General features: G+C 42.4%; 1 protein-coding gene across 2 annotated transcripts in view; it reads right to left on the bottom strand.

Annotated features, from left to right (window-relative positions):
* Window positions 1–26719, bottom strand: part of TRAPPC9 (trafficking protein particle complex subunit 9) — a 953009-nt gene that overhangs the window by 349297 nt on the left and 576993 nt on the right. For both annotated transcript variants that reach the window (XM_075581783.1, XM_075581782.1), the window contains one exon: window positions 24321–24412. In XM_075581783.1, coding sequence (XP_075437898.1) covers window positions 24321–24412 — 92 coding nt within the window. The remainder of the gene's footprint in view (window positions 1–24320; window positions 24413–26719) is intronic.

Raw genomic sequence — 26719 nt, 5'->3', positions numbered from 1 at the left:
CTGACCATGTTAGCCAATTGGTGTGATCCCGCATCACACTCATCAGGACATGCAGAGACTTGCCCAGCCCCTCTGCGGGACATAGCCTATCAGTGCCAAGTGAGCTGGTATGCATCGCAAGACAGTGAGAGACCAGTTCTCGCGAGATGCGGCTCACACAGTTCTCGGCCGTCCGCGCATGCGCATGCGGGTCACCCCTGTTGAGCAGAGAAACATCCTTCTCATACGATACATGGACAAAAGCTATTAACACCTCCCTGCCCAGCATCACAAGGTCTCACCACAGAGAGATCTCAGGAGACGAGCACCCTTGTTTTAGCCAGGCAAAGAGTAATAAAAAGTGTGTAACACACATACTTCTCTAAGTGTATATACATCTATACAGGGACACAACAATCAAATAAAAGAGTCAGCATCATGCTGCTGTTAAGTTGACATATACATGAGTAACAAAACATAACATTGATTACAAACATATATTTCACATATCTAAAAAATGTATCTTTTGTATTTCTACACCTACATTAAAAACACATTTATTTAACCCCATAATGATGCAAAGGATATCTATATTCTAAATTCCTATGAATTACTCATTCTGATTCCTACATGGTTGTTATTTTAGCATAAGTATGACACTCCTATCTGTTGATATGACACACTTTTTATTACTCTTTGCCTGGCTAAAACAAGGGTGCTCGTCTCCTGAGATCTCTCTGTGGTGAGACCTTGTGATGCTGGGCAGGGAGGTGTTAATAGCTTTTGTCCATGTATCGTATGAGAAGGATGTTTCTCTGCTCAACAGGGGTGACCCGCATGCGCATGCGCGGACGGCCGAGAACTGTGTGAGCCGTATCTCGCGAGAACTGGTCTCTCACTGTCTTGCGATGCATACCAGCTCACTTGGCACTGATAGGCTATGTCCCGCAGAGGGGCTGGGCAAGTCTCTGCATGTCCTGACGAGTGTGATGCGGGATCACACCAATTGGCTAACATGGTCAGTGACGTCATCGGTCTCTTTGGCGCCAAAGCAGCATCAGCTGCTATTTAAATGTCCTGCACTGCACATAACACACTTCTTGACAAAGTGCCTGTGGTGCACGAAACGCGTCGAAGGTTGTAACCCCCGTTTTTATGGAACCCAAATAAAGATTTTTTTGCCAGACCTGCTCCTCATCCCTTTCTTGGCTGTGCGCTGCACACATACCACTTTGGACTTCCCTCACCAGGATACAGCTGCACGCCGCTGGAGACAGCAACTGGAGGCTTTATTACTGTGAGTACTTTACCTGAGGCCAGCCCAATGAGGTAAAGGAGGGTGTTTCATGCACCTACCCCTACCTTCAGGGTGACTAGAGCCCCATCATAGGTCTGTACTAATTATCAGCATTGATTATTCCCCAGTTAGCCTCTTCTCCTTTCAACAATATATAGTTTCATGTACTAGAGCACCATAATTTCATCACTGGTATAACGTAAACAAGTCCTAGGAACACGCACGTTGTATTTTCAGAGCACCCCGGTTTGCTGCGCCTGTTTTGCCGGGCTCGTGTTGGAGAACAATTTTTCGGTGGTGGTCATGTAACGTAATAGAAGCACTTAAAAGCGATGTCCGTATTAGAAGGGGTTGCGTCATTTTCCCACTTTAGTTGTCCAAGGATAAAATCCACCTGGTGGATGCATCTGTATCAAATGTAAGAGCCGTGACAAGGAGTTTCCTACCACTGATGTGGACGTGGTAGCCCTAGTAAGAAGTCGGACTCTACTTTCACCACAGGGGCCAGCAACGCACTGTCTAGTTGCCCATCCAGCAGCGAAGAGGTTAAGTGGAACTGTACCTTTAACCAAAAATTACTGTCTCTCATAAATAACAAATGCGCTGTCCTTCCTTGTGCAATCATAAAGCCATTATATAGGCCAGGGAGGCTTTTTTTGTGATCACTCAGCAAACTTTAAATAAACCTCGTTGTCACTTATAAATAATTAACTCCGTGTTCTCAATTAATTGTGTGATTATTAAACCATTAGTTGTCTTCTTCCCTGGAGAATTCTCCAGCCTGTTCAGTGCACACACATTGAGCAAAAAAAAAAAAAACCAGTGAATTCTGATTCCTCTGCAAGTTGCTGTAATACGAGGATGAAATCAACTTCAACAACTTTCTTCCTTCTATTTCCTTGTGGTCACATATCAGAATCTATGGGCAGAGCACCTACAGTATATATCTATATATCTAATGCTGCTGCAAGAGAAATACAGCAGACTGAAAAACAAACGTGTCTGTTCCTTAGAAAAAACAGGTGTCGAGTTTTGCGGAGTTGATGAAAAGTAATCCCTATGTTTTGGCATTCACATTGTATTGATTGTGTAAAAAAAAGTAAAAAAAAAAAAAGGATATCTCGCAGCATAAATGATTCATTAATAATGATCAGAAACTAAAATCTATGTCCTCTCAAAACCCCAGCTACCCCACATCTACTCTGTACACTACCCTATCCATTCCGCTGCTACAGCAAGTCATTAAAGAATAACCTGGATTGTAGGAGACCAAAATTAGAGGTTGGAGGGGGAGAGGGGATGAGGTAAATGGGCTAAGGCAGGTGTGGGGCAATTGCAGTCCTCAACAGGTCAGGTTATCCCTGCTTCAGCACAGGTGGCTTAATCAGTGGAAAGACTGAGCCACTGATTGAGCCACCTGTGCTGAAGCAGGGATATCCTGAAAACCTGAACTGGCGGTGGCCTTTGAAGACTAGCGTTCAGAACCCCTGGGTTAAGGTAACCTCAATAGCGCATTTATCAATGTTCGATAAACAGCTGGCTTAAGAGAACTTAAATACTGTGCATCTTAGGGATCAACAATAAACTGCTGAGAACAAAGTCCACTGTTCTTTTATCGGTTACTCCAGAGCAAAGGCGGTTTCCAAATATTTAGGTACTGTATACGCCCACCCTAATTACAGCTAACGGGAGAAGAGGTCTTGTAGGCATATACTGCTGCGCTCATTCGAAATGTGTGTGATCTAACCGCGTCACGTGACTTGCTGAGCATGGAGGGGTTCAATTATATCTGAGCGCGATGCAGAGAGAGAAAGAGTACGGATCATAAGCTTAGGGCAATGTTATCGAGCTGGTGGAAATGGGACGATTTAAAGGCAGAAAGATTTTGACGGCTTTTGTGTTTAAAGACCATGGAAAAAGAAAACGGCATAGTGAAGCAAACAGGTGCAGGGAATTCACACACTGGAGAAACGCATGGTTCGTTGAGCATTACTCTTCTGTAGGGACAATATCCAGCGTCTGATTAAATGAGAGAAGAAAAAGTTAGCCATCCATTGAAGCTGTAGCCCCACTTAGTATGGTATAATGAAGTTCCAATCATATGAAACCACTCAGCCATTAAACACCATCTCTACCAAATGTTCTTCTTGCTTTGAACATTTTGATCTGCAAACCTAACTAAGCTCAGTGCAAAGACAAAGCTCGCAGAACAAGCGCCTGTTTTTATCGTCAGAAAGACGGCTGTAATTCCATTGTGACAGCGGTTGTAGCCACGGAAAGTTAACATCAGTATTTCTAGAAATATTATGCTGTAGGTTTTCACAAAGAATCGTGTGACTAGTAGTTATCAAAACCTATTGTTATTACAAAACACGTACTGGACCAAGATAGATATCACGATGACATGAAGCCAGGTTGGCTGTACAGAATAATTTGTCTGAATCTAAACAATTTTATTACCAGAGGGAGCAATGCCCCCAAACATACAGAAAACACACACACACACACACACACACAATATATATATACACACACACACACACACACACACACACACACACACACACACACATATAATATATATATATATATATATATATATATACACATAAATAGATAGATAAAAGAGATTTAAAATAAGCTCTGATATAGGAACAAGTGTATCAAGTCAAATATAACAATATAACTGATGCTAAAATAGCTAACTGAACACAACTCTATGATGCTTGAATAATACAATAAAATGATGAAAGGCCCATGTCGATGGATAGAGAATACGATCCTGAACACAATTAAAAAAGCGCAATATGGTGAAATACTGCATAAAAAGATTTATATACTGTACGCAAGTACATATGTACAAATGCAGACGTATACCGTATATGTTTTGCTCTGTGGAAAAATGGGGGAAAAAAGTCACACTAACTTCCAATGTGTTATATTCGGCAGATCTGGCGTGAGGCCGAGTAAGTGGGATTGGTGCTTTAAACAACAGCCAGGAACAGGAGAAAAAGCGGCAGTGCCAAGAAAACCAGGAGGAGGCTCACGGCAGCAAAAGCAAAAATTTATTTCTGCCATAAAAAGATTGGACAAAGGTCCCCCCCTAGCCCCAACAAGTATCCACCTACACGTTTTGGGCTCTATGCCCTTTCTCAAGGTGGATACTTGTTGGGGCTAGGGGGGGACCTTTGTCCAATCTTTTTATGGCATAAATACATTTTTGCTTTTGCTGCCGTGAGCCGCCTCCTGGTTTTCTTGGCAGTGCACTGCCGCTTTTTCTCCTGTTCCTGCTTCTGTTGCTGGTGGACTGCACGCTATTGATCCCTGCCGAAGAACACTCCCCTGGATTCTGCAATTCAAAAGTGAGTTATACCTGTGGGTTGCCATACCCCTTCATTCTCACTATATGGGACATTGATTGTACTATTCTTTATTGGTGCCTGTGGCATTAAGTACTAGTCCCTTAAACCCTATTAGGGTAACTTTATTGTGTTATACAGCTTATTGGGAGTTTCTTAACTGCAGATGTTACGAATACACTAAGGACTTGTTTTTCTGATGCACTGGCGTTCTACACATTTAAACAAGAGCCAGCCTGAATAACAAATAAATATCCCACACTAATGCGTATTTGGAGGGAGTCCCGAACTGCCAAATGCAAGTGTTTGTTTAGCAATCATTATAGCAGCCAGCAACACATGGCCTGCCTTGCGTGGTTCGCATTTGGATTTGAGAAACAAAGTACATAGAGTAAGTTGCCAAATCAGAGTGGGAAAAAACATGGCACAGAAGTAGAACAGTTAGGATTAATCTAGTGCACTGGTAGCCAACACAAGTCTTCAATGGGCCACCAGCAGGCCAGATTGTAAAAAATATCCCTGCTTCAGCACAGTAGCTCAATCAGTGGCTCAGTCAGAACGATTAAGCCTCTTGTGCTGAAGCAGGGATATCCCCAATACCTGGCCAGTTGGTGGACTTTGAAGACGGGAGTTGGCCACCCCTGGTCTAGTGTAAAGCATCTGAATTCTTCTGCCCGCTACAGGGTTTGAATAGTTGTGATTTAAACTGAGACAAGCATCCCCATGATGGGAAGAGTTCACTTCAGCAGTATCCTTCGCTGGCTGTAAATTGGATATGGCAGCGTTACAGATTTAGGCCGTTCCCATGAAAATAGATAAGCTATACTAATAAATAGTGCAACATTAAATAATCTGTGATAGTGACGATTTGGCATCACCACAAACCTCCTATTGCTGTGAATGATTGATAGTGCCAAATTGTATATCCAATATACTGGTTAACATTCAGGGAGGTCAGGCAGAAAACAGATTTCTCCCTTTTCCTTCGATCTGTATTAAGTTGAGGGGATTTTTTTAATTCTTCAGTGAATTATCACTCATTGGGAGAGCATGCCAGTATGATCTACTCTACAGAGAAGAAAAAGGGTGTGTGCTGATCTCTAAGACTCCCAGTCAAATCCTTATATCAAGTCCGTCCTGCTGCTCGATATTCTCCCATGATCAACAACATCCTGATGAAGCGTCTATGACGCGAAACGCGTAGAGGTATTGAGGTCAACTCGTTGCTTACGTCAGACGCTATGATGAAGGACACCTGGCGGTATCCCCAAGCCCATAAGGACGCTACCGGCATCACAGCTGTGCTGCAGCTCATCCACACAAACAAGGACAAAGCTGTGCTACAGCTCCTCCACACAGACAAGGACATAGCTGTGCTGCAGCTCCTCCGCAGAAACTAAGACATAGCTGTGCTACAGCTCCTCCGCACAAACTAGGACATAGCTGTGCTACAGCTACTCCACACAAACAAGGACCTTTAGGTGTTTTCACATCTACATCTGGAGGGTGTGGGAACCAGTTGTACGATCACGACCAAGATGTTGAACCATTTTAACCTTCTCATTCATGTAAGTCCTCAACGTGTTTATATTTTATACAAAGTACATATATTTTTCACTGATCTTGTCTTTCTCTGCGCTCCTTTTTATGTGTTTGTTCAGTATGATGTACTGTATAAGTAAAAAAGCACACTATTAATTAAGAAACAAGCGTTACATTAAACTTGATATACAGTATTTAGCTTTACAGCAGCATCCCTCTATGATGATGCAGCACTTCCAAATCATCTTCAAAGTCTCCAAGGAAATGTTAATAGTGCAACCCACACAATTCCAGCAGATTAACCTTCTATCTCCCGCTTAATATCCTGTAATCAATACCGGACACTTCACTCAAACACAGACCCGCAATAGTAAATTAGAGCTGAAAAAATGTGAAAGTGTTAAGCCATTGAACACTTTTCCAGTGATTTTTTTAATCTTTGTTTATATTTCTGGAAATGATGAATAGTTTTTCAGACACAGACCTGAAAGTTTAATTTCTCATGGCCCAACAATCAAGCTGACGACATATACAATACATATTTTTATTCTAGGTACTTGCAGAGATTATGCTTCGTTAAGGCTGTGGGCTTGCAAAGGAGAACAAGACCATTAGGTAATAAGGTGAGAAGTGGGGTGCGGTGAAGTTACTTCCCCGGGCTGGAGGAGAGTTATGCTCTGATCCAAAGAATGTGGTTGCATTCTTCTACAGCACTAGGAATACGCTTCACAATATATTGAATAAACGGTCTGCAATAGACGTTACTCTCTTGCTAAATGGGCGTTACCCGTTTTCTATAATGTTAGATAGAGGCAAAGTGTGTCACTTGTTAACTTACAAATTCCTTTAAACATTCCTTGCATTACATAGTTTGTTCATCAAACCAGGGATGAAGAATAGAAAGCCAAGCTGTCTCTAAGTGTGGCATTTTACGGTCCTGAATACCTTCAGTTTGGACGCCGCTTACAAATTTGGCACAGTTGCCAACCTGGCTTCATGTCAACATGATATCTTTCTTGGTCCAGTACTTGTTTTGTAATAACAACAGGCGCTTGTTCTGTGAGCTTTGTCTTTGCACTGAGCTTAGTTAGGTTTGCAGATCAAATTTTTCAAAGCAAGAAGAACATTTGGTAGATATGGTGTTTAATGGCTGAGTGGTTTCATATGATTGGAACTTCATTATACCATGCTAAATGGGGCTACAGCTTCAATGAATGGCTAACTTTTTCTTCTCTCATTTAATCAAACTCTGGATATTGTCCCTACAGAAGAGTAATGCTCAACGAACCATGCGTTTCAATGGAAAAACCAGTGTGTTAATTCCCTGCACCAGTTTGCTTCGCTATGCCGTTTTCTTTTTCTTAAACACAAAAGCCGTCGAAATATTTGTACCTTAAAAGCCTCACACTTACACTAGCTCGAAAACCGATAGCCCTATGCTTATGATCTGTGCTCTCTCTCTCTCTCTACATCACGCAGGCCAATAGGAAGTCATAACAGGTCTTGTAGGGCCGTGTCACTTGGGATTTAAACCTTCGCGAAGTACTGGCAGCACCTTCTCCGATACGTACTGTATATCAGGAAGCAAAGGGTCCCTGGGAGTGAAATAAACACAGTTCAGCTCTGGACACCCCGTTTTAATATATCTATCTTCCCCGGGCATCGACTGAGTCACTGATTGAGCCACATGTGCTGAAGCCGGGATATCCTGAAAACATGACCTGTTGGGGGGGTCATGAGGACAGGAATTGAGCGCCACTGCTATATAGAACTGCACCTTTAAATTACTTCACTGCCTGTAATACTGGTTCAATGGGAGCCTGAGCTACGGATGAGTCCTACACAGTTATATGTAGGAGAGCGCACACACACAAATGGACATATCAGAGTTTGTGATTAACATCGGAGCATTAACTTCAATGGAGAGAGCAGTTCATGATTCAGAAATGATGAAGGAGACCCCACAGAACGGTACCTGTGGGAACTTTCCTGCAATTCTTTAAAAATATGATATATATATTTTTTTACCCGTTAAAGATCCATTGATTTCCCTTCCAAATTACTACTTGTAAACAGGGAGGGGGGGGCGGGGTGAGAGGAAGAGTCATTTAGTAGCATACTTACTATGTAACACACTTGTATTTGTTGTACAGGACAGGAGAAGTGCTGAGGGGAAGCCAAGCTGTCAGTGGTTATGCCACACAAGCTGATTTATATACCCCATTTACTAAACAGAAAACTACCAGATGTGCTGCACATGAACTCGTCTCTCTGATTACACATTGCATCCGGTGTATTACCTGGAATCTTTACATTTTGGATTGGAATGTATATATGGATATTTTTTATTTTGTAGCGCCAACAATGTATGCAGCACTTTACAAAAGAGACAATACTATACAGGGAATTATACAACAATGCAACAAACAAAAGCAGACAATAGGGGATGAAATGCCTGCCCCGCAGAGCTGAATAAACATATTTTTGAAGCCATTGCAAAGGAATCCGTTGCTGGCGTATCCTCCATTGTACAGTGGTTAAAGTAGCTTCGTCATACAGTATACGATGCATTATTGCCAACACTACATTTTCTCTTAGGAAGAATTTTTTTTGTTGCCTAATAAGACAATATATTTTACACAGATACAGAATGGCCACCCGCTCCCGCATTTTGCCCCGCCTGACCCGGTAACTGGGTCTTCTTATCCACCTTAGCTCTCCTCCCCAACTCTTTGTTTCTGCTTCCTAGCAGCGGAGGTTGGCAGGGGGGTGGTTGAAGGACGTAACAAGATTCTGAAAGTGAGTAACCTAATGGTTCTCCACAGCCAGTGGTCCATGTTTTAGTAGTGCAAAAGTTCACAGATCAACGTTTCAGCCCGAGTGTGGACCTCCACACTAGGACCAAAACGTTGATCCGTGGACTACTAAAACATTTTTTTTGCCAAGACCACTGGAGTGCTGTCTTCTCTCTTCCCAGGATTTGCTATATACCCAACTCGCTGGAGTTTTCTGAGCACCCGAGGCAGCTCTTCGCCGGAATCGTGAGTTTATCTACTGTCTCTTTTCTCCACAGCCAGCACCATGTGCATTCACTACTCCCATCACACGAGTGCGGAGGACCAGAAGGAAGATGTCAGTAGCAAAACGAAGGAAAGTAATAGAGAGTTGAAGAATATGACCATCTGGGTCAGTTGTTGCCAAGTTTTGTAAATTACTGTAGCTCTCTCCAACCACAAAATGAAATGTTTTGTTGTAAGACCCCCATACTCTATTTGGTGAACAAAGCAAGGTTTGGGGGAGATGGCCCCACAAAAATCCCAACTGAAGAAATAAGGATTACACATATTGCAGTATAATTAATGGGCTATTGATGCAGGAAACGGCCAAGCTCTGACCTTGACACCACGCCTTCCTTTTTCTTTGCCATGTTGGGTATTTCACAATGTATACAGTATGTCCACCCTTTCCCCTAGACAAGCCAGCCACTCAGGTTGGGAAGCAGTGATCTAGGTCTACAGAGATGCCGTGAAAGGTATCAATCTCTGGCACAGCAATTATTAGACTAACATTAGATTTGTGTAAGTCTATGCAAATACGGCCCAGCCTTACTGATTCACAGCATTTCCTGTACCGATTTAAGGTTTATAACTCCTATGTACCTGAAGGGAAAATGCTGCAGGAATTTTGCCGCTGTATTGATCAGGGTTGATTTATACAGAGTTTATTAAGAGTTTAAGGTGTTCTGAAGACTACGCATATTTGAGAAGCAGAAAAAATATTGTAAATGCTGTACATATTTTTACAAAACAGACAAATCTCCAAATATTGAAAGTATAAAAAATATTTTTTGCTCCTACTAAGTGGAAGTGCAGCTTGGAAGCTCAGAATGGAATAGACAAGGAACAGTAATTGTCCATATATACATTAAACTCGTCTACAATGAAACATCTTAATATGGGGGAGATTCACCAAGGTCAGCTGTAGGTTAATTCACCCAATGCAGCGTTAATTGCCATTCAAGTCAAAGGCCGGATCAGGCACGTTTCCCCACAACATACCTTGGCGAATAACTCCCTATGATGGAAAATGTGGCTTTAATACTGTACATACGCCAGATGCAGCAGACTCGCTCTGTAAATGTTTAGCATAATATTACATATTCAATACATGATAGTCACTTCTTGCTATCAAAACATTACTGACTCTTCTCGCTAGAGAACGGCTAGAGCTGATAAGTGCTACCCTAATTGATTTATGCCTGAAGGAGTAACTATGTTCTGGAAACGTATGTATTGTATGTAAAGGGACTCTAATCAAAAACGAGAGAATGAAACCTGATCATCAGCTTTGCCCAATACAGCAAAACAGTAACATTTCAAATTCCATCTCTTACTCAAGTGAACGGAGCCTAAATCCCCCCAAGCAAGAAGAGCGTCACGTCTGATTTATTACAAGGTCTCCGTATTAATGTATCAAGGTGACTTGAATCTATTTATGTCATGATACATACGGTAGACGGCTCAGAGATGCAGGAAGAAAATGCTTTTCTTAGCATGAATCTAACACCACAGTTGGCTTGATGCAGCCACCTCACATTCACTTATTCCAAGAGACTTCACCGCACTGCCACTCGCAGGTGGATTGACATTGTTCATTAGACTGAGAATGGAAATATAACCCATTGCACCCTATACTTTAGCCAACCCTTTGTGGTTTAAAAACACCAAAACAAACAGAAGCATAACCATCGCATAACATCTCTTATACAGTAATTAGTAGCCAATGGTAATGCATTCATAAAAAAATCTAGGTTCCAATGTGCCTCTTTGGGACAGTGGTTATCAGACTCCCAGCGTTGGCATTTCTCTTCCTGTTCCGCTTGGCTCCTCCACTCTCGTGCTGCGGTGACTTTACTGTACAATCTATGTGGCCGCTCACTGTTTAGGTCTGAAGCTTAGCAGGCAGCAGCCACGTAGACGGAGCCCTTGATCCCTTTATTTAAGCGCATTACTATTTGCTTTTAATTATGATCATTTTTTAATGTATGTGTTTATTTATATTGCGCCATCCAGGTAAATAGCTCTTCACAACAGTAATACCCATGGCATAATACTATAACACATAGTGGGAATAAGCGCTTCAGACATAAAAGTAACAATAGGAAAGGGCGTTCCTACCCCAAAGAGCTTACAATCTAAGTATGCCATGGTTTCACTTCTGTTTGTTCTTTTGAGGGTTACATGAAGACGATTGCTCCTTAGGGAGTAGGCAGGATTCTACCTCACCCCATCGGCGGGTGAGGGGGTAAAGACTAGCCCAGGGGCCTCATGCTCCTAGGGGCCTAACTTAGGGGGGGGGGGATAAGGGTGTTACATATAATAATAGTAACTTTTTTTTAAACTTAAAGAAGAAATCCCTCCCCGAGAGTCCACTGGAGCTAAACAGTGTTATTCTTAGCTGCTGGGATCCTGGTTCCTGAGATATTTACCTTTTTTCAATGTAAGTCAAATTAAAGCGGGCTGTTGAAGCCATCCATGTGCTGATGTGCTGATGACATGGCGACTTTCTATTGGCCAGTGGGAGTGAGGCTTGAGAAATAGTTATATTCATTTCCCAAAAAGGACCAAAAAAAAAACCCAGCGCACACAGCACAAATTCTCCCCGGAACGGGCGGTGCCCGGAGATTTACAAAATAATATAAAATAGAGCGGGTCTGCTTCGGGGATCTCTTATGTACTATTGGGTTGTGGGAATTGTTGCTTTACATAAAGACGTTAATGCTGTTAATCTTTTTTTAAAGATAAGAGATCACCAGTGGGAACGGAATTTAAATATCCCAAACATCCATTTATAACCATCTGTAATAAAATTCATTACTTAAACCAGGGGTTCCTCAAGTCCAGTCATCAAGCTCCCCCCTCACCCCAACAAGTCAAGTTTTTAAGATACCCCAGCTTCAGCACAGGTGGCTCAATCAATGGCTCTGTCGAAGACGGCACCACCTATGCTGAAGCAGGGATATCCTGAAAACCTGACCTGTTGGGTGGGTCTTGAGGAGTGGAGATGAGAATGAGATGAGATGAGAACCCCTGGCCTAAGTCAATTATTCACTCCAGATTGCAAACTCTCGCGAGCAGGGTCCTCGCTAACGAGCGTATCGGTCTGTATTTATCTGTGTTTGTCTTGTATGTCATTATATTTACTGGCTGGATGCAATTCCCCGGGTGTGCAGAATATGCTGGCACTTTAAATAAATGATAACAATAATACGCAGTCAGACGTGCTCCGAAAAGAGAACAAAAAAACCAATGTGTGCACCAAAACGTCTGATTAGAAGCAGCTGTCACACTGATTTACCCAGACGCTACACACAGGTACAGTAGTTATTAGTGACATTTAAAGAGTAGAGCAAGCTAAGCTGGAGTACAGTTTAACCTCCTATTCTCTTCCCTCCTTGTGTTCCCATTTGTTCCCCATCTAATGCCAATATTATTATTTTTCACATATACAGATGTAGTGCTTGACATTGTTCCACAAGATAACATACATAACATATGCTGTTATAAAGCTGAATATCAGAACGCCGAGAACGACTGTGTTGGTGCAGACGTTGACAACATATCCCACCTCAATGCAGCAGAGGGGGCATTTGAGTCCCTTGGACCCTGCGAGGAAGCTCCCCTTCCCTCCCCCAACCCACATATAAATAAACACACAACAAAGGTCTGGAGGCACAAAGGCCACGGCTTTATTTACACAAATAAACACTGGTAAGTCCCAACCTTACCAGCGTGCTCTCCCCCCGGGTAAAGGCCGATTGCACCCCAACCATGGCCTACAAGAACCACCAAGCCGGGCGCCCAATGGCCCGGCCGTTTAGCGATACTGGTTTCAGGGAATCACGCACAAATGAGCCCTGCCTACTCGCTACCCCTAGCCACCAGAAGGCTTTAGGGGTTATCTGCACCATAGAGCCCACCACTGGCAAGGTTAACGCACACCTACCCCCGCCCCATCCCCCAACAGCCGCCGTGATGTAGCCAACACATGCCCTGGAATGCCCACCTCAAACATGGCAGACATAGTTACATAGTAGATGAGGTTGAAAAGACATATGTCCATCAAGTTCAACCTATGCTAAATTTAGACATGCTTTATCCTGGATCCTCACCTACAGTATTTTGATCCAGAGGAAGGCAAACGAAAACCCCAGTGATATCTCATAAGGGGGGAAATTAATTCCTTCCTGACTCCAAGAATTGGCAATCGGATCACTCCCTGAATCAACATCCTTCCCATGTTTACTTATTTTTGAAAAGGAAGAAAATACAACATAATGTACAATATATTATACCATTGTCATGGTATTACACAAACAAAGGGACGTGTGGGCGGGAACTTCTTTTCAGGGAGCAGACTGCCTTCCTTCCCCTGCACTCCTTTGAATCCCCTTAGCCCCACCCCCTGTGACACTGGGTAGGGGGAGGGGAAACGGCATGCAATCCAGCCAAGCTGGAGGGGAGAGGGGAAGCAGCACGTAGACTGGCACCAAAGGTGAAGAGGAGGTGGGGGGGGAAGAAAGGGGAGCCTAGCCCCTGCGGTCAGGTGCCAGGCTGCTTCTGTGCTGTACACGGAATGTTGTAGGCATTGTACAATCCCTGCCCCAAACAGATTAAATGTTACAACCTGAGGCACAAGATGTTGAAATGACACGCTCAGCATCACAAGGAGAGATGACACCAGTGTTCAGATTGGGTTCCACCACTAAATTCCTCTTTCAACCCATTTCCATGTACTATAACTGGCGTTCCCGAGTGTGTCATTCAATTGTACAGCGCTATATCATACAAGCATGTTCTGCCATAAAAGATTTAGTTATATCAAGTTTTTGTTTTATAGAGCTACCTACAGTGGTGTTTATAGTAATAATAAAAGTGAGGCTGTGAGCAATCCCAATAAATGGAGAGCCACAGCCTGCATGCTGAAGCCACTATAAATTATATAACGTTTCCAGTTTTATTTGCGTTGCTGGGAAAATACATTTGTGATTGATGATCTTTATACAGAATAATCGGACGGACAGCAGCTGGTATGAGCTATATGTACTCTACAGACAGTGTGCGCATACAAGGTACACCGATCATGCCATACTGCTGGGATGCTCAACTCCAGTCCTCAAGCCCACCCCACTCCCCAACAGATCAGGTTTTCAGGACATCCCAGCTTCAGCACAGGTGGCTCAATCAGTCCCTGCTTCAGCACAGGTGGCTCAATCTTCAGCTGAGTCTCTGATTGAGCCACCTGTGCTGAAGCTGGGATATCCTGAACACCTGACCTTTTTGGGGGGGGGGGGGATGGGAACGGGGGGCTTGAGGACTGAAGTTGAGAATTCCTGCCATACAATACACACAATGTTTTGAACTGTCCATAATGAGATGGGACATAAGGTAGTTCGTAATCTAAGATACCCAGCATCTATACATACAGTATTGCAGCAAGCTTAGTTCAGTTTCAGGGGAGGATACAACAAACCCTTTTAACTTTACCCTACACTCCAATCAAGAAAATACATTGAACTCCTCCACTGCTTGTGGCAGCTAAAACACAACTCAAAGCAATATCCTGCTGTATGGTCTGGGAGTAAAGGGGTTACTGCAGCAATATAAGGAGCATATCACACCTGGTATAAGCCTTCAGGTTCAGCCAGAAATAAAAGCCGGGGAAGAATAGTGCGGATACGACTAGACACAAGATCTGACTAAACCTCTCATCTGTTCTCTCAGGCACCAATTCCTCTATCCATTTCTACCACAAAAGCTGAACAATTTCCTTTATTACCTGTCCCATAAAAAGTATCGTTAATTATTCATAATAGCTCCGTAATAGAGTTTTGGATTACAAACCTCCGCTAATAGCTTCCAAGAATATAATCAAGGCAACAATTAGGATGTCATTACCAGTAATTTTTTTGCAGTACAGTCAGGGAAGGGCAGAGCACAAAAGATGAACAAAATTGCTGGTTATATACTTCTTTTTTTTTTACAGACAAGGAACCTTGGTAACCTACCAACTGGTACTGTTGAAAAATGCATTGGTACTGTAGAATAGAATTGAGATAAGAGTTTTGCAACGCGCAGGTTATGCTGATGCATTGGTTATGATGAATGGTTGATTTTCCGTTACAAAACAATTATAAATGCAAATAACTATGCCTAGTTTATCACATTTATAGTTTCAGTCCCATTTAGCAACATAGTGAATGTAACTCTCCTTGCCCGGCAACCTATTGCCTTGCTTAGTCTTTATTACCTTATCTGGTTGCGGGATCCGTGCAGGCTGGGCGTTGGTAATGCAATGACGGGCGCCAGGAAGTTTATTCGTACAATCAGGATCACTATTAACCGCCGTTGATAAAGGCTCAGTCCTCCTTGTGATGTCACAGACATATACATATACATACACATATAAAAAAATATATATATATAGTACTTTGCAGCTACATTTTAGGAGGGGTGTATAGACAGACATCACAGAAACACATCTATTCCAGTCTCTCTCTCTAACATGTATTTATGTTTAGAACGTAATGTACAGTTGCGAGAAAAAGTTTGCGAACCACATAGGATTTTCCCATATTTCTGCTGGTCAGTCTCTCACATCGGTTTTGAAGAATGTTGGCCCATTCCTCCTTATAGAACTGCTTCAATTCAGTGACGTTTGAGGGCTTCCTGGCATTGACAGCCCGTTTCAGATCCTTTACACAACTTTTCCATGGGGTTTAGGTCCGGACTTTGACTAGACCCTTCTAAAATGCAGAAATTCTTCTTCTGCCGCCATTCTTTTGTAGATCTGCTTGTATGTTTAGGGTCATTGTCTTGCTGCATGACCCACTTTCGCTTCAGCTCAAGGACGGATGGCTGACATTCTCCTCTAGAATCTTCTAATACAATGCATAACTCGTGGTTGTATCACTGATGGAAAGCCATCCAGGTGCTGAGACAGCATAGCAGCTCCAAACCATCACACTCCCACCCCCATGCTTGACGATTGGGATGAGATTCTTCTGTTCCAACGCAGTCTTGGTTCTCGCCAAATAAAATGTTTCCCATTGAGGCCAAAAAGTTCTACATTTGACTTGTCTGTCCAGAAAACATTGTTCCAGAAATCTTGTGGATCATCTATGTGCTCTTTAGCGAACTTCAGATGGGCAGCAATGTTCTTTTTGGAGACCAGTGGTTTCGTCCTGGCTATCCTTCCATGAACACAATTCTTTTTCAGTCTTTTTCTAATAGTCGAGTCATGAACACTCACAGTGGCCTGAAGATCCTTAGATATTACCCTGGGGTGCTTTGTGACTTCCTGGATGATTTACGGATTTGTTCTTGGAGAGATTCTGGTAGGACAACCGCTCCTGGGTAGAGTGACTGTGGTCTTGAACGTTCTCCATTTGTCCGACAGTGGATTGGTGGAGCCCCAAATCCTTAGAATTTGTTTTGTAACCCTTTCTAGACTGCTGAGCATCGATAACTGCTTTTCTGAGGTCTTCTGAGATTTCTCTCGATTGTGGCATGACGTGTTTCCACACACCTGTATGGTAAAGACCAAACTTACAAAGTTTCTGATCTTTATATAGGATGGGGCCTCCCAAACTCACACCTGAAGATCTACCTAATTATTTAAACACCTGATTCTAAATATCCCCTTTAATTTAGCTGATAAAACCAGTATTTCACTTACTTTTGCACAGACTCTTAATTATTCATTGTTTGTCTAATTCATACATCATTTTGTTTCAAAATACATGGAATTGGCCAATATAAATCCTATTGGATATTTAAGCAAAGACTGGTTTTGATTTAAGACAGTGATCAAGGAAAAACTATGGAATTTTTGTAATTATCATTGGATTCCACAAACTTTTGCTCGCCACTGTATATTTAATTGAGGTTATTATATCTTGTTACGGTTCACATAAAATATGCTCTCTGACCTCTGACAATCGTAATGTCAGACAGACTTAACTTCCTGAGCAACATTCACATGTGCTGTGTCTTTTCTTTTTGAATCACAACCTAGAGGAGGACCAGCTGTAAGAGAAAATGTAAACAAGCAGAAAGAACAACCGCGCACTGCTCACATACAATTATTATAATCAGTGTGCACAAGTCTAGTACAAGACAAGCTCAACACAGTTGAGCATCACCGTTTTAATAAATAACAATATACAGTACTCAGCACTTATGGACAATAATATAATTAAATTGTATAAATACGGTTAATGTTATTTGTCTATTTTAGGTCTGATAAACCACTGTATCATAAAGTGCATAAATGTGTGTATTGAAATCATTGCAACAGCCTACACATACTATATATATATATATATATATCTATATATATATATATATATATATATATATAGATATATATATATATATATATCTATATCTATATATATATATACATACACACACACACACACACACACACACACACACACACACACACATATATACATATCCACACACATATGTATATAAGTTATATTTATGCAAAAAAGGTTATTTGGAAACTGTGCCCTCCGCCCGTTTTTTTCCTGCTCCGTGCTTAATTACAGCCGGCTTTAACAATTTGCTTCAAGCTGGTATGTCAGTGTTATAATTACCTAGTGAAGCTATTTGCAAGTACAGTGTGTGACTAAGAATATGACTAACATATGCTGCAGTGCATTCATATTTGCAGAGCCACACTTGCCAGGGAAACACAGCTAATTGATCAGAATAACTGAGTGCCCATTGTAATCTAGAAAAGAAAAACATATTTGTTCCCTGCAACTGAACAATTCACCTCCCCTCCCCCAAAATAAGGGTGTAATAAAGAACACAATAAACAATAAAGAACTAAAATGCTGGTCCTTTTCTTCTATGCACAATAGTATTATTCAAACTGCTTTATTTTATACCTAATTGATCCTCTTAGACTATCCAATTCTGGCATGGAGTATAATGACATAAAGGGATTCATGTTTTCTTGCCAAAGGCTTCTGTACAAGTAAATTCAATAAATAAACACGGGGGGAGGAAAATCCAAAGCACAAGGAAAGAGTCTGCACACCTCTCAATCCCTGGCCAAAAGTTTTAATCAAAGTAAAAACGTAGTGTGAATTAATACAATATACAAAAGAATACACAAAATAATGAAAAGGGGCGACACAGCTGAGCCATCCTCCACGTTTCGGAAGTAAACCCTTTTTTGTCGAGAGGAAATCTGAACATACCAGAGTGAGTAACTGGATCTGATGACATGATCACGGAAATAAAGCAATTCCTCATTTGTGTCCCATTGTAAAGAAAACCAAAAGGGAAGATTTTGGTCTTTAAAAAAAAAAAAAAAAAAAAGATTTTAAAATGCTTGCCTGGTTTTATTGCCCTGGACCGTGCCAGTGGCTGGTGTTGGGGGGCTGGAGTTGGGGGGCTGGGGACGGGGGGCTAGTGCCTTTGGCATTTCTGCGTAATGTGATCACTCAAAGGGGATCACATGACTGCACCAAGCCCCAGGTGCTGGATACAGAAGTGGAAGGGGGCTCCACTTTGCGTTTCGAGAGCTCAGCCCCAGTCCTCTAGGAAACGAGTAAGTGCCCGCGGTACGTACCTGGTACATCTTAAGAGGACCGCGGTGTACCAGATGTGGCCTAAGATACCAGATGTGTCCTAAGAGCGCTGCAAAGTTTAAACATTACAGCAAAGGCTACTGTATGAAGCGGCGTCCCCATGCTGGAGAACACTAGTCCCATTCCTTTAAATGTAGATGATCACTTCTCCTGCACAGAAAGTGGCTTCGCGGCATATCGGATATGGTGCATAGGCCCAAGTGCACTAAATGGTGCTACACTTTAACACGCCTTAAAACTGCCCATCCAATGAAACGGCTTAAAGTATATGGGCCATAGTAAGACGTGTTCAGGAGATTAGCAAGTGGGAGACTACAACAGCAAAATCACATCTTTTTAGCACACTGGGTTGAAAACATTTGATTATTTGCACTGAAATACAGCGGGTGCTGACTTAGCTTTTCCTATTCACACTTGGCTGGCTGGCTGCCAAGCGGTGAACATAAAATATGCCATCAGTTTTGGATGGAGTTGAATTTAGTGGCGCTAAGTGAGATTACAGCAGCTTTTTCAATTATGTATGAGTTATGACACACCGAGAAAGTACATTTATTTTTTATTTTTTAAAAGATGGAGGTTTTCCACTCTTAAAGCTTTCAAAGCTGGGGGGCCTGCACAGCATCGCTCAGGCTGGTTATCGCTGTTCAATAATGCCCTGCAGCAATGCGTGGGTTAAAACTCTGACTGTGCTTAATGTTGAAGGATTAAAATGCTACCTACCCAACAAGGGCTTGAGGACTGCAGTTGAGCCCACCTGAGCTAGGGCTATGCTGTTTTGTCACATGAGATACATGGCTTGGGTTTGCACCTGTGAATAGCGGAGAAAGCAGGACGTTGACGCACACACATTGAACACCCCCTGCTCTAGGCAACTGCAATTCTTTCCTATCGTCAGTTTAAAAAACGATCAGGTATTGTTACAGAAATAGGACGCAATTTAACAGCCATATCTTTTTTTTCCCAATGATATCCATCAAAAAATAACAATGTTTCCCAATGGTTTTATCACGATACTGGCGGGTTTCAAAGGATACCAGATACTGCCAGAAAGGCCAGGAACACCGTGCTTTGCAATGTATGGCTGGTCCCACAGGCAGCCAGGTGGCTACAGTACTTTCCCCTGTATTCACTAACGGTCACCAGGTTACCAAGGTGTATTATAGTATAAATAGGGCAGATACACGTTGGATAAAACTGATTTAGCTTCTGAGAAGATTCTTTGTTTTTTCATTTTTTTTATTTTACGGATAAAAAAAAAAAAAAAACAGTACAAAAAAAAGTAAAAAGGATAAAAGTAAAATATACCATTTTTAAAAGTGTATATTATTTTATCAATGCATAAGTATATACTGTATCAATAAATGATTCAACAAATGTTACATTTGTCATAAAACATGGTTAATTAGAAATGAAATGTTTTATGTTTCTGACGGAGCGGGAAGGAAGAAATAAATGACGGAATTAAATAATAAATATATTTTTAAGGTGTTTTTTTGAACAGATATAACAGGGTATGTCCCATTGTACCTTTCTTTTCCCACATAGTATATCTGCTATGTAAGTCCTGTTAAGTTCCAGGCAGTAGCGGGTTAAACTATGGGCGAGTGACCCCCCCCCCCCCCTTCTGCTTCCCTTGAAAGTGAAGGAAGGTAGGTGGTTACTCATGGCCTGTGTACAGTCCCTTGGAGGTGGGCACAGTCCATGAGCCCGCCCCTTCCAGAGTTTTACAAGGGAAGTAGCTAAAAGTTAGAGAGTCTGATCCTGGTCCCCAAGGAGAGAGGGAGGGGGTCAGTCTTCCCCATCGGGGGAAAGCATGCCCACTCTAGGCCGGATGGCCTAGAGACCATCAAGACCAGAGCCCCACACTATCGGGGTAGCACCATCTAGAGGTCCTGGGACTTCAGACACTATGCTGGGCTATGAAGAGCTGCTGCAGCTATGTTTTGCAATAAAATCCTGTTCAACTACTGTATACCCCTGCTTGGTGTCAGTTCCTGGGCAGGAGGGTTAAGGAATGCAGTGGTGGGGACTGACACCCATACATCATGAGTCTCATCACAGCTGGAGGCTCTGAAACCAACCACAAGAAGAACCCAGAGATCTGTCCAAGCCTGTCCTGTTCCTGTCTCATTACCAACTAGCAGACGACTCAGTACTCCTGCAGCCTACAGGTATAGCACCACACACCTGGTAATACTTCATACTGACTTTTTGAGACTCGAAAACTGGATTTCCCACAATAAACTGTTTTTAAACACTGACAAGACTGTAACAATGGTATTTGGGACCAAGACTAAATTTTTAAAGCTTCCAGCGACTGAGCTCCAGATAAGAACCAACGCCAACACCACCCTAACCCCTGTCCCTAGTTTTAAATACCTGGGCATATGGTTTAACTCCCACTTAACATTCGGGATGCACATTGATACCCTGACAACCAAGACCTATGCCAAACTAGGGGTACTTTACAGGAACAAATCCTCCCTAAGTCTCCTGGTCAGAAAGCGTATCGCACAGCAGATGCTAATGCCAATTATTGACTTTGGAAACCTAGTATATGGTTCGGCATCTCAAACCCACCTTAACAAACTTGACACCCTCTACAATTCAATTTGTCGTTTTGTGCTCCAATGCAACAACAACACACATCACTGTGAAATGCTCAAAGAACTAGATTGGTCATCACTCGAGTCTAGGCGCAAAGTTCACCTTTCCTGTCTTGCCTTTAAATTCTTTATGGACAAGCTACCCAGCTACCTGAACAAGCTCCTCACCCCTACCACATGCAGCACCTATCACCTGAGATCAGACTCCAAAAGACTGTTCATGGTCCCAAGGCTCAACAAAGTATCTGGCCGTTCCTCCTTCTCTTACCGTGCACCCCAAAAGTGGAACAACCTACCAGAGACTCTCACATCCACCACCAGTTTAAGTTCTTTCAAATATAAGGTTGTCTCACATTTTAATCTGGTCTGTAACTGTTTCATACGCCCATAATATATATTTTCTTTAACTGTGCATGCAAGGTCTTGTATATAACGTATACCCTGTTCATTTATGTAACTGTATTTGTAAGCATGTATTATTTGTCTTAACTCTGTGCCCAGGACATACTGGAAAACGAGAGGTAACCCTAAATGTATTACTTCCTGGTAAAATATTTTATAAATAAATAAATAAATATGCCTATCTCCCCAGCACTGGTCCCTATGTGAGATGGGGAGGGGCGGGGGGGGGGAGGGAAACCATGTTACACAGATAATTACAGCGTTTTAGGATCTGTTATTCACGTTCAGATACTCCTAGTAGTGATATAAACCCACTTAATACATACAATACTTTTCCCACCTCGGGTACGAATTGTCAATTCCAGTCGATTGATTTGCATTAAAGAAAAGCACAGAATATAAAGGACCCTTCCCAACATAAGACTTTAAATGCATACAGTACATTCCCACATCCGAGCAGGCACCAATATATTTTTCATTTCTTAATGCCACAAAAACATAAAATATACAATTAAGCAGTGATATATAAAAAAAAACACCATAGGGCTCTGCAGCTATGATGTGCATATGCACATGCCTCTGCTTTACCTGGATTTCTGCCTCTATGTGAATGCTGTTTTAAAGCTCTTGCCGTTCAATTGCTGCTCAAAGTTATTGTTACCACTGTCGTGTCGATTTGCCAACATTGTGAGATACAGGCAGAGAAAGGATCACCGCGGGGTCAGTGCTGGGAGGGAATAGAATGCATTGATGGCCTCTCCTGCAGTGAGGGGGTCACTGGTATAGTAGGCATTCCAGTTCTAACCTTAACAAATCGCTTAATCATTTGTGTGCGCTGAACAAATCAAAATCATACAGTGTCAGAGAAAGCCACTCATCATCCTATTCATGTGCACATTAGATGCATTCACCTGTGTGCAAGTGCATTAGTTTCTTTTAAACCAGGTGGTTCCCAGAGGAGAGGTTTGAGAATCCCTCTGATGCCCCATAGGACCATTTTCTCCGCAGCAGCCACTCGCGCAACAGGTTGGCATTAAAATCATCCTGCGGCACTCAACCCATTCCTGACAAAAGTCACCAAATATTCCAAAGATGCAGAAGGATTTAAAGGATCATAGAAAAACTTGCAGGGTTATTAGGACAATCGATGAACAGCCAGTGCAGCCACGGTGGTTAATGTCGTGGAATACCTTTTGTCGTTGTTATTTCGCAGAGCAATGCGTTGTAGGCACCTCTGGCAGCGAAAGGGGTTAAAACAGGGGGTCTCAACGCCAGTCCTCAAGACCTCCCTCCTCTCCCCCAACAGGTCAGGTTTTCAGGATATCCCAGCGCCAGCACAGGTGGCTCACACCTGTGCTGAAGCAGGGATATCTTAGAAACGTGACCTGTTGGGGGGGGGGGGGGGGATCTTGAGGACTAGAGTTGAGAACCCCTGGGTTAATCCATTAGCCAGAAGAGACGATGGACAGAGGGTGTTCCAGGATACATGGGTATAGCTGGGTTTGTTGATCAGTGAATATTAGGATCACTCAATAGGAGTTAAAAATGTCAATTTGCAAGAAGGTCGCTATGAACAGGAATTAGGTTAACGCTTTTGTTACCAGCAGACCTGCAGCAGACCTCAGTAATACTGCTGGCCCCATAATATTTGTATATCCACTACATTTTTCAGTAATTATATTTTTAGAAATTCAACGCTTTTTTGGTGTGTGTGTGTTTTGAATATTAGGTGTATGTCGTTTTCTACATTTTTATTTGAAAACATTTTCAAAAGCACAGTTACAGTAAACCCTTCTAGGGGCTTATTCTATTCCAGCTAAAGTGGCCTTTTTGTGCCCGAAATTCCTTATTGATTCACCGGGGATTTCGACTAAAACAATCCGATCGGCTGGTTAGGCAGATATTAAAAAAAACCTTAAGTCCCATATAGATCTATAAATGTATAAAGTGAAACATATGTAGAGATATGCTAAATATAAATTACTTTGTTCTTGTTTTTCGACCTCAAATGGGATTTCTATTTTATACCCTGAAATACATTTGTAGTAGGAAAAATACAATCAGACACGTAACGGATACAGTATATTACAGTACATTCTCTGACATCATTTTCTACGTGGGAGGATTGATCACGGGGTTGCAAAACCACTGCTAAAAAGTAGCACCAGATTAATCAACGAAAAAAGCCACTTGGGATAGATTATTCTAAAAAACACAGTTTAGGTAACTATGAAAGAATATACATTTTTAACATTTGCGTTCACAACAAAGAAATAATAACAAATCAAACGCTAGATTGAGAAATATGAATCCTGGGTGTGATCAAGATGCCAGCAACACGCCGTTGATTTGCTGGCCCCCATTAGAACAGAAAGGGCTAAGCAGCAATGAGATATGATGGCACATAAGGACATAATGTACGTTTATGCCAAGTCATCAGCTTTCTGTACGTAGAAATCACTCACCCCACTGGAGAGGCGCCAGTTGTAGATGCTCGAAGACCAGCTGATTTAGAACTCCTTCCACACTTGCTTCTCCTTCACGCTTCAGAGACTGGTGATTAGAAGTTAAGGGATAAAACCCAAACAACCTGGTCGAATAACACAACTTTAAAACAAAAAGTTCTCTCTGCTCTGTGCAAAGGAAGTCAAATATGTTGATGTTTAAACCCTTAGGAGTGCAGGAAGACGGGAGGTACCGGAGTGCCACCGGGTCTTCTGGATCTCAAGCACGTGGTCGCTTGGTGGTCACTTGGCCGCAGGGCCCCAAAGGAGTACCTTGAAGAGTGAATGCACCTCTTCAATTTATCATTTATAATCTTAAGAAAGTATGTTTTATATTGTTTGCAACATAAAGCATTTTTAAGTCTGGGCTACAGTATACATTAAAAAAAATATTTTATATATCTATATCTACCTATATGTATCTATCAGCACAGATGTTTCATTACATTCACAATATGGGTATTCGGCCAATATAAAATAACATACAGGCAGTCCTCGGTTATCCAACGGAATCCGTTCTGGAAGTAGCGTTGGATAGTGAAATCGTTTTAAAGTTAATCCAATGTTAATCAGTGGCGGTGAGCGTTGGATAACGCATTCAGGCATCAGATAACGCATTCTGGCGTCGAAAAATGGACCATAAGGTTGCATTGTAAAGCGTTGGATTTGCTATTCGCTGTAAAGTGAAACGTTGGATAGCGAGGACTACTTGTATGTGATATTTACTAGTAAAATAAATACACATTCCTGTTTCAATGTAAACGGTAACAACCAGGCATGCAGCAGGATGCAATGCGTTGTACGTCATTTCAGAAAACGGAGTCTACATTATGCGCATATGGAGTCTCATAAGGACCTTCACATACACCACAAACATTTTATTACGGTTTGTACTTCTTTTTAGCACTACAATTTTACGCACATTTTTCCTCCAAAGATCCTATTAGTATATAGGCCCTTTAATGTTTGATGGTATTTCGCTCAAAATGGGGAGCGATTTGAATGTACAGTAGTTGAGAATCCTGCAATGGATAGATGCTGCCACCATCACAATACACATTCAATTACAAAACCTAATTTGTACTGGGTAAAGAAACAATTAAACTACACTGACCCCTGGAGGTTGCTATATCCTTACGCTCTTGATTTCAATGTTTCAAATGTTAATTCTTTTCAGGCCATGCCCCCGATGGGATGTGTTAATGTCAAGTCACCCCCTGCTAGATCCAGCAAGTGAAGATCCCTTCACCTTGTGGTTACACATTATAATCTTAAAACACACTTGGTATTTGCTCAGCTTCACTATGAAGAGGTCAAGTGGTCACATCAAAAAACATCATTTCGATGCGCATGCGCGGCTGGTTGAGGATGGCTGCATAGACACACAGCTCCACCAACCGCCGGCACAATAAAGCAATTAATCACTAGCAAAACCAGCATTTTCGGGAAAAAAAACATAGCGACGGCTGTCTAAACCCTTCCCAGTCAAGATAATAAACCCCAAAAAAGGATGGCAGCTACAAGACAAAAGACTCGACGCAAGTCAGATGTCAGGGCCTATTTCACCGGCCAAAGCAAGGCAGGGACTGCAGAGATGTCGGCAGTATCTGATTCAGACTCAGCCCAGGATGCGGAGGGCTCCAGAGCGGCAGCAGAACAAACAAAAGTCATTAAAAAAGAAATATCAAGATTATTAGTCGATCTCAAATATTTCTTCAGAGGAGAGGTGGAGGGGCTCAGACACGATCTGGTACAAATAGGGACGAGGACCAACGACCTAGAGGAGCGCATGGACGCTAGCTCAAATGCCCACAAGGAGACAAACTCCCGGGTACAAGCGTTGGAACAGAGAGTGGCAGAGCTGGAAGCCAGACAAGAGGACGGGGAGAATAGGGATAGAAGAAACAACCTCAGAGTTCGGGGGATCCCAGAAGAAATTCTGGACCCAGAAGCTTTACTATCCCGCTGGATGGCCTCAATATTACCAGGCAGCCCGGCCTCAGACTTTAGGATGGACAGATGCCATAGGGCCTTACGATCCAGACCCTTGCCCTCCAACCCCCCTAGGGACGTGATCCTCCGGCTCCACTACTTCTCTGTCAAAGAAGAGGTGAGCAGAATAGCCCGTGCCACCCCACACATTACCTTCGAGGGGATTACCCTTTTGATCTTCCAGGATCTGTCCCCTCTGACACTGGCCAGACGGAGAGCAGTGGGGCACATAACCAAGGCCCTAACGGACAATGAGGTGCGATACCGCTGGGCATTCCCATTCGCCCTAGTAGCCATTAAAAATGGCAGACCGCAGGTGCTCAAGCACCCCTCAGAAGGGGCAGCCTTCCTTAAAAAACTGGGAGTGC

The sequence above is a fragment of the Ascaphus truei genome, chromosome 2 (assembly GCF_040206685.1).
Source record: "Ascaphus truei isolate aAscTru1 chromosome 2, aAscTru1.hap1, whole genome shotgun sequence".
Classification (NCBI taxonomy): Eukaryota; Metazoa; Chordata; class Amphibia; order Anura; family Ascaphidae; genus Ascaphus; species Ascaphus truei.
This window is presented reverse-complemented; position numbering and strand designations above follow the sequence as displayed.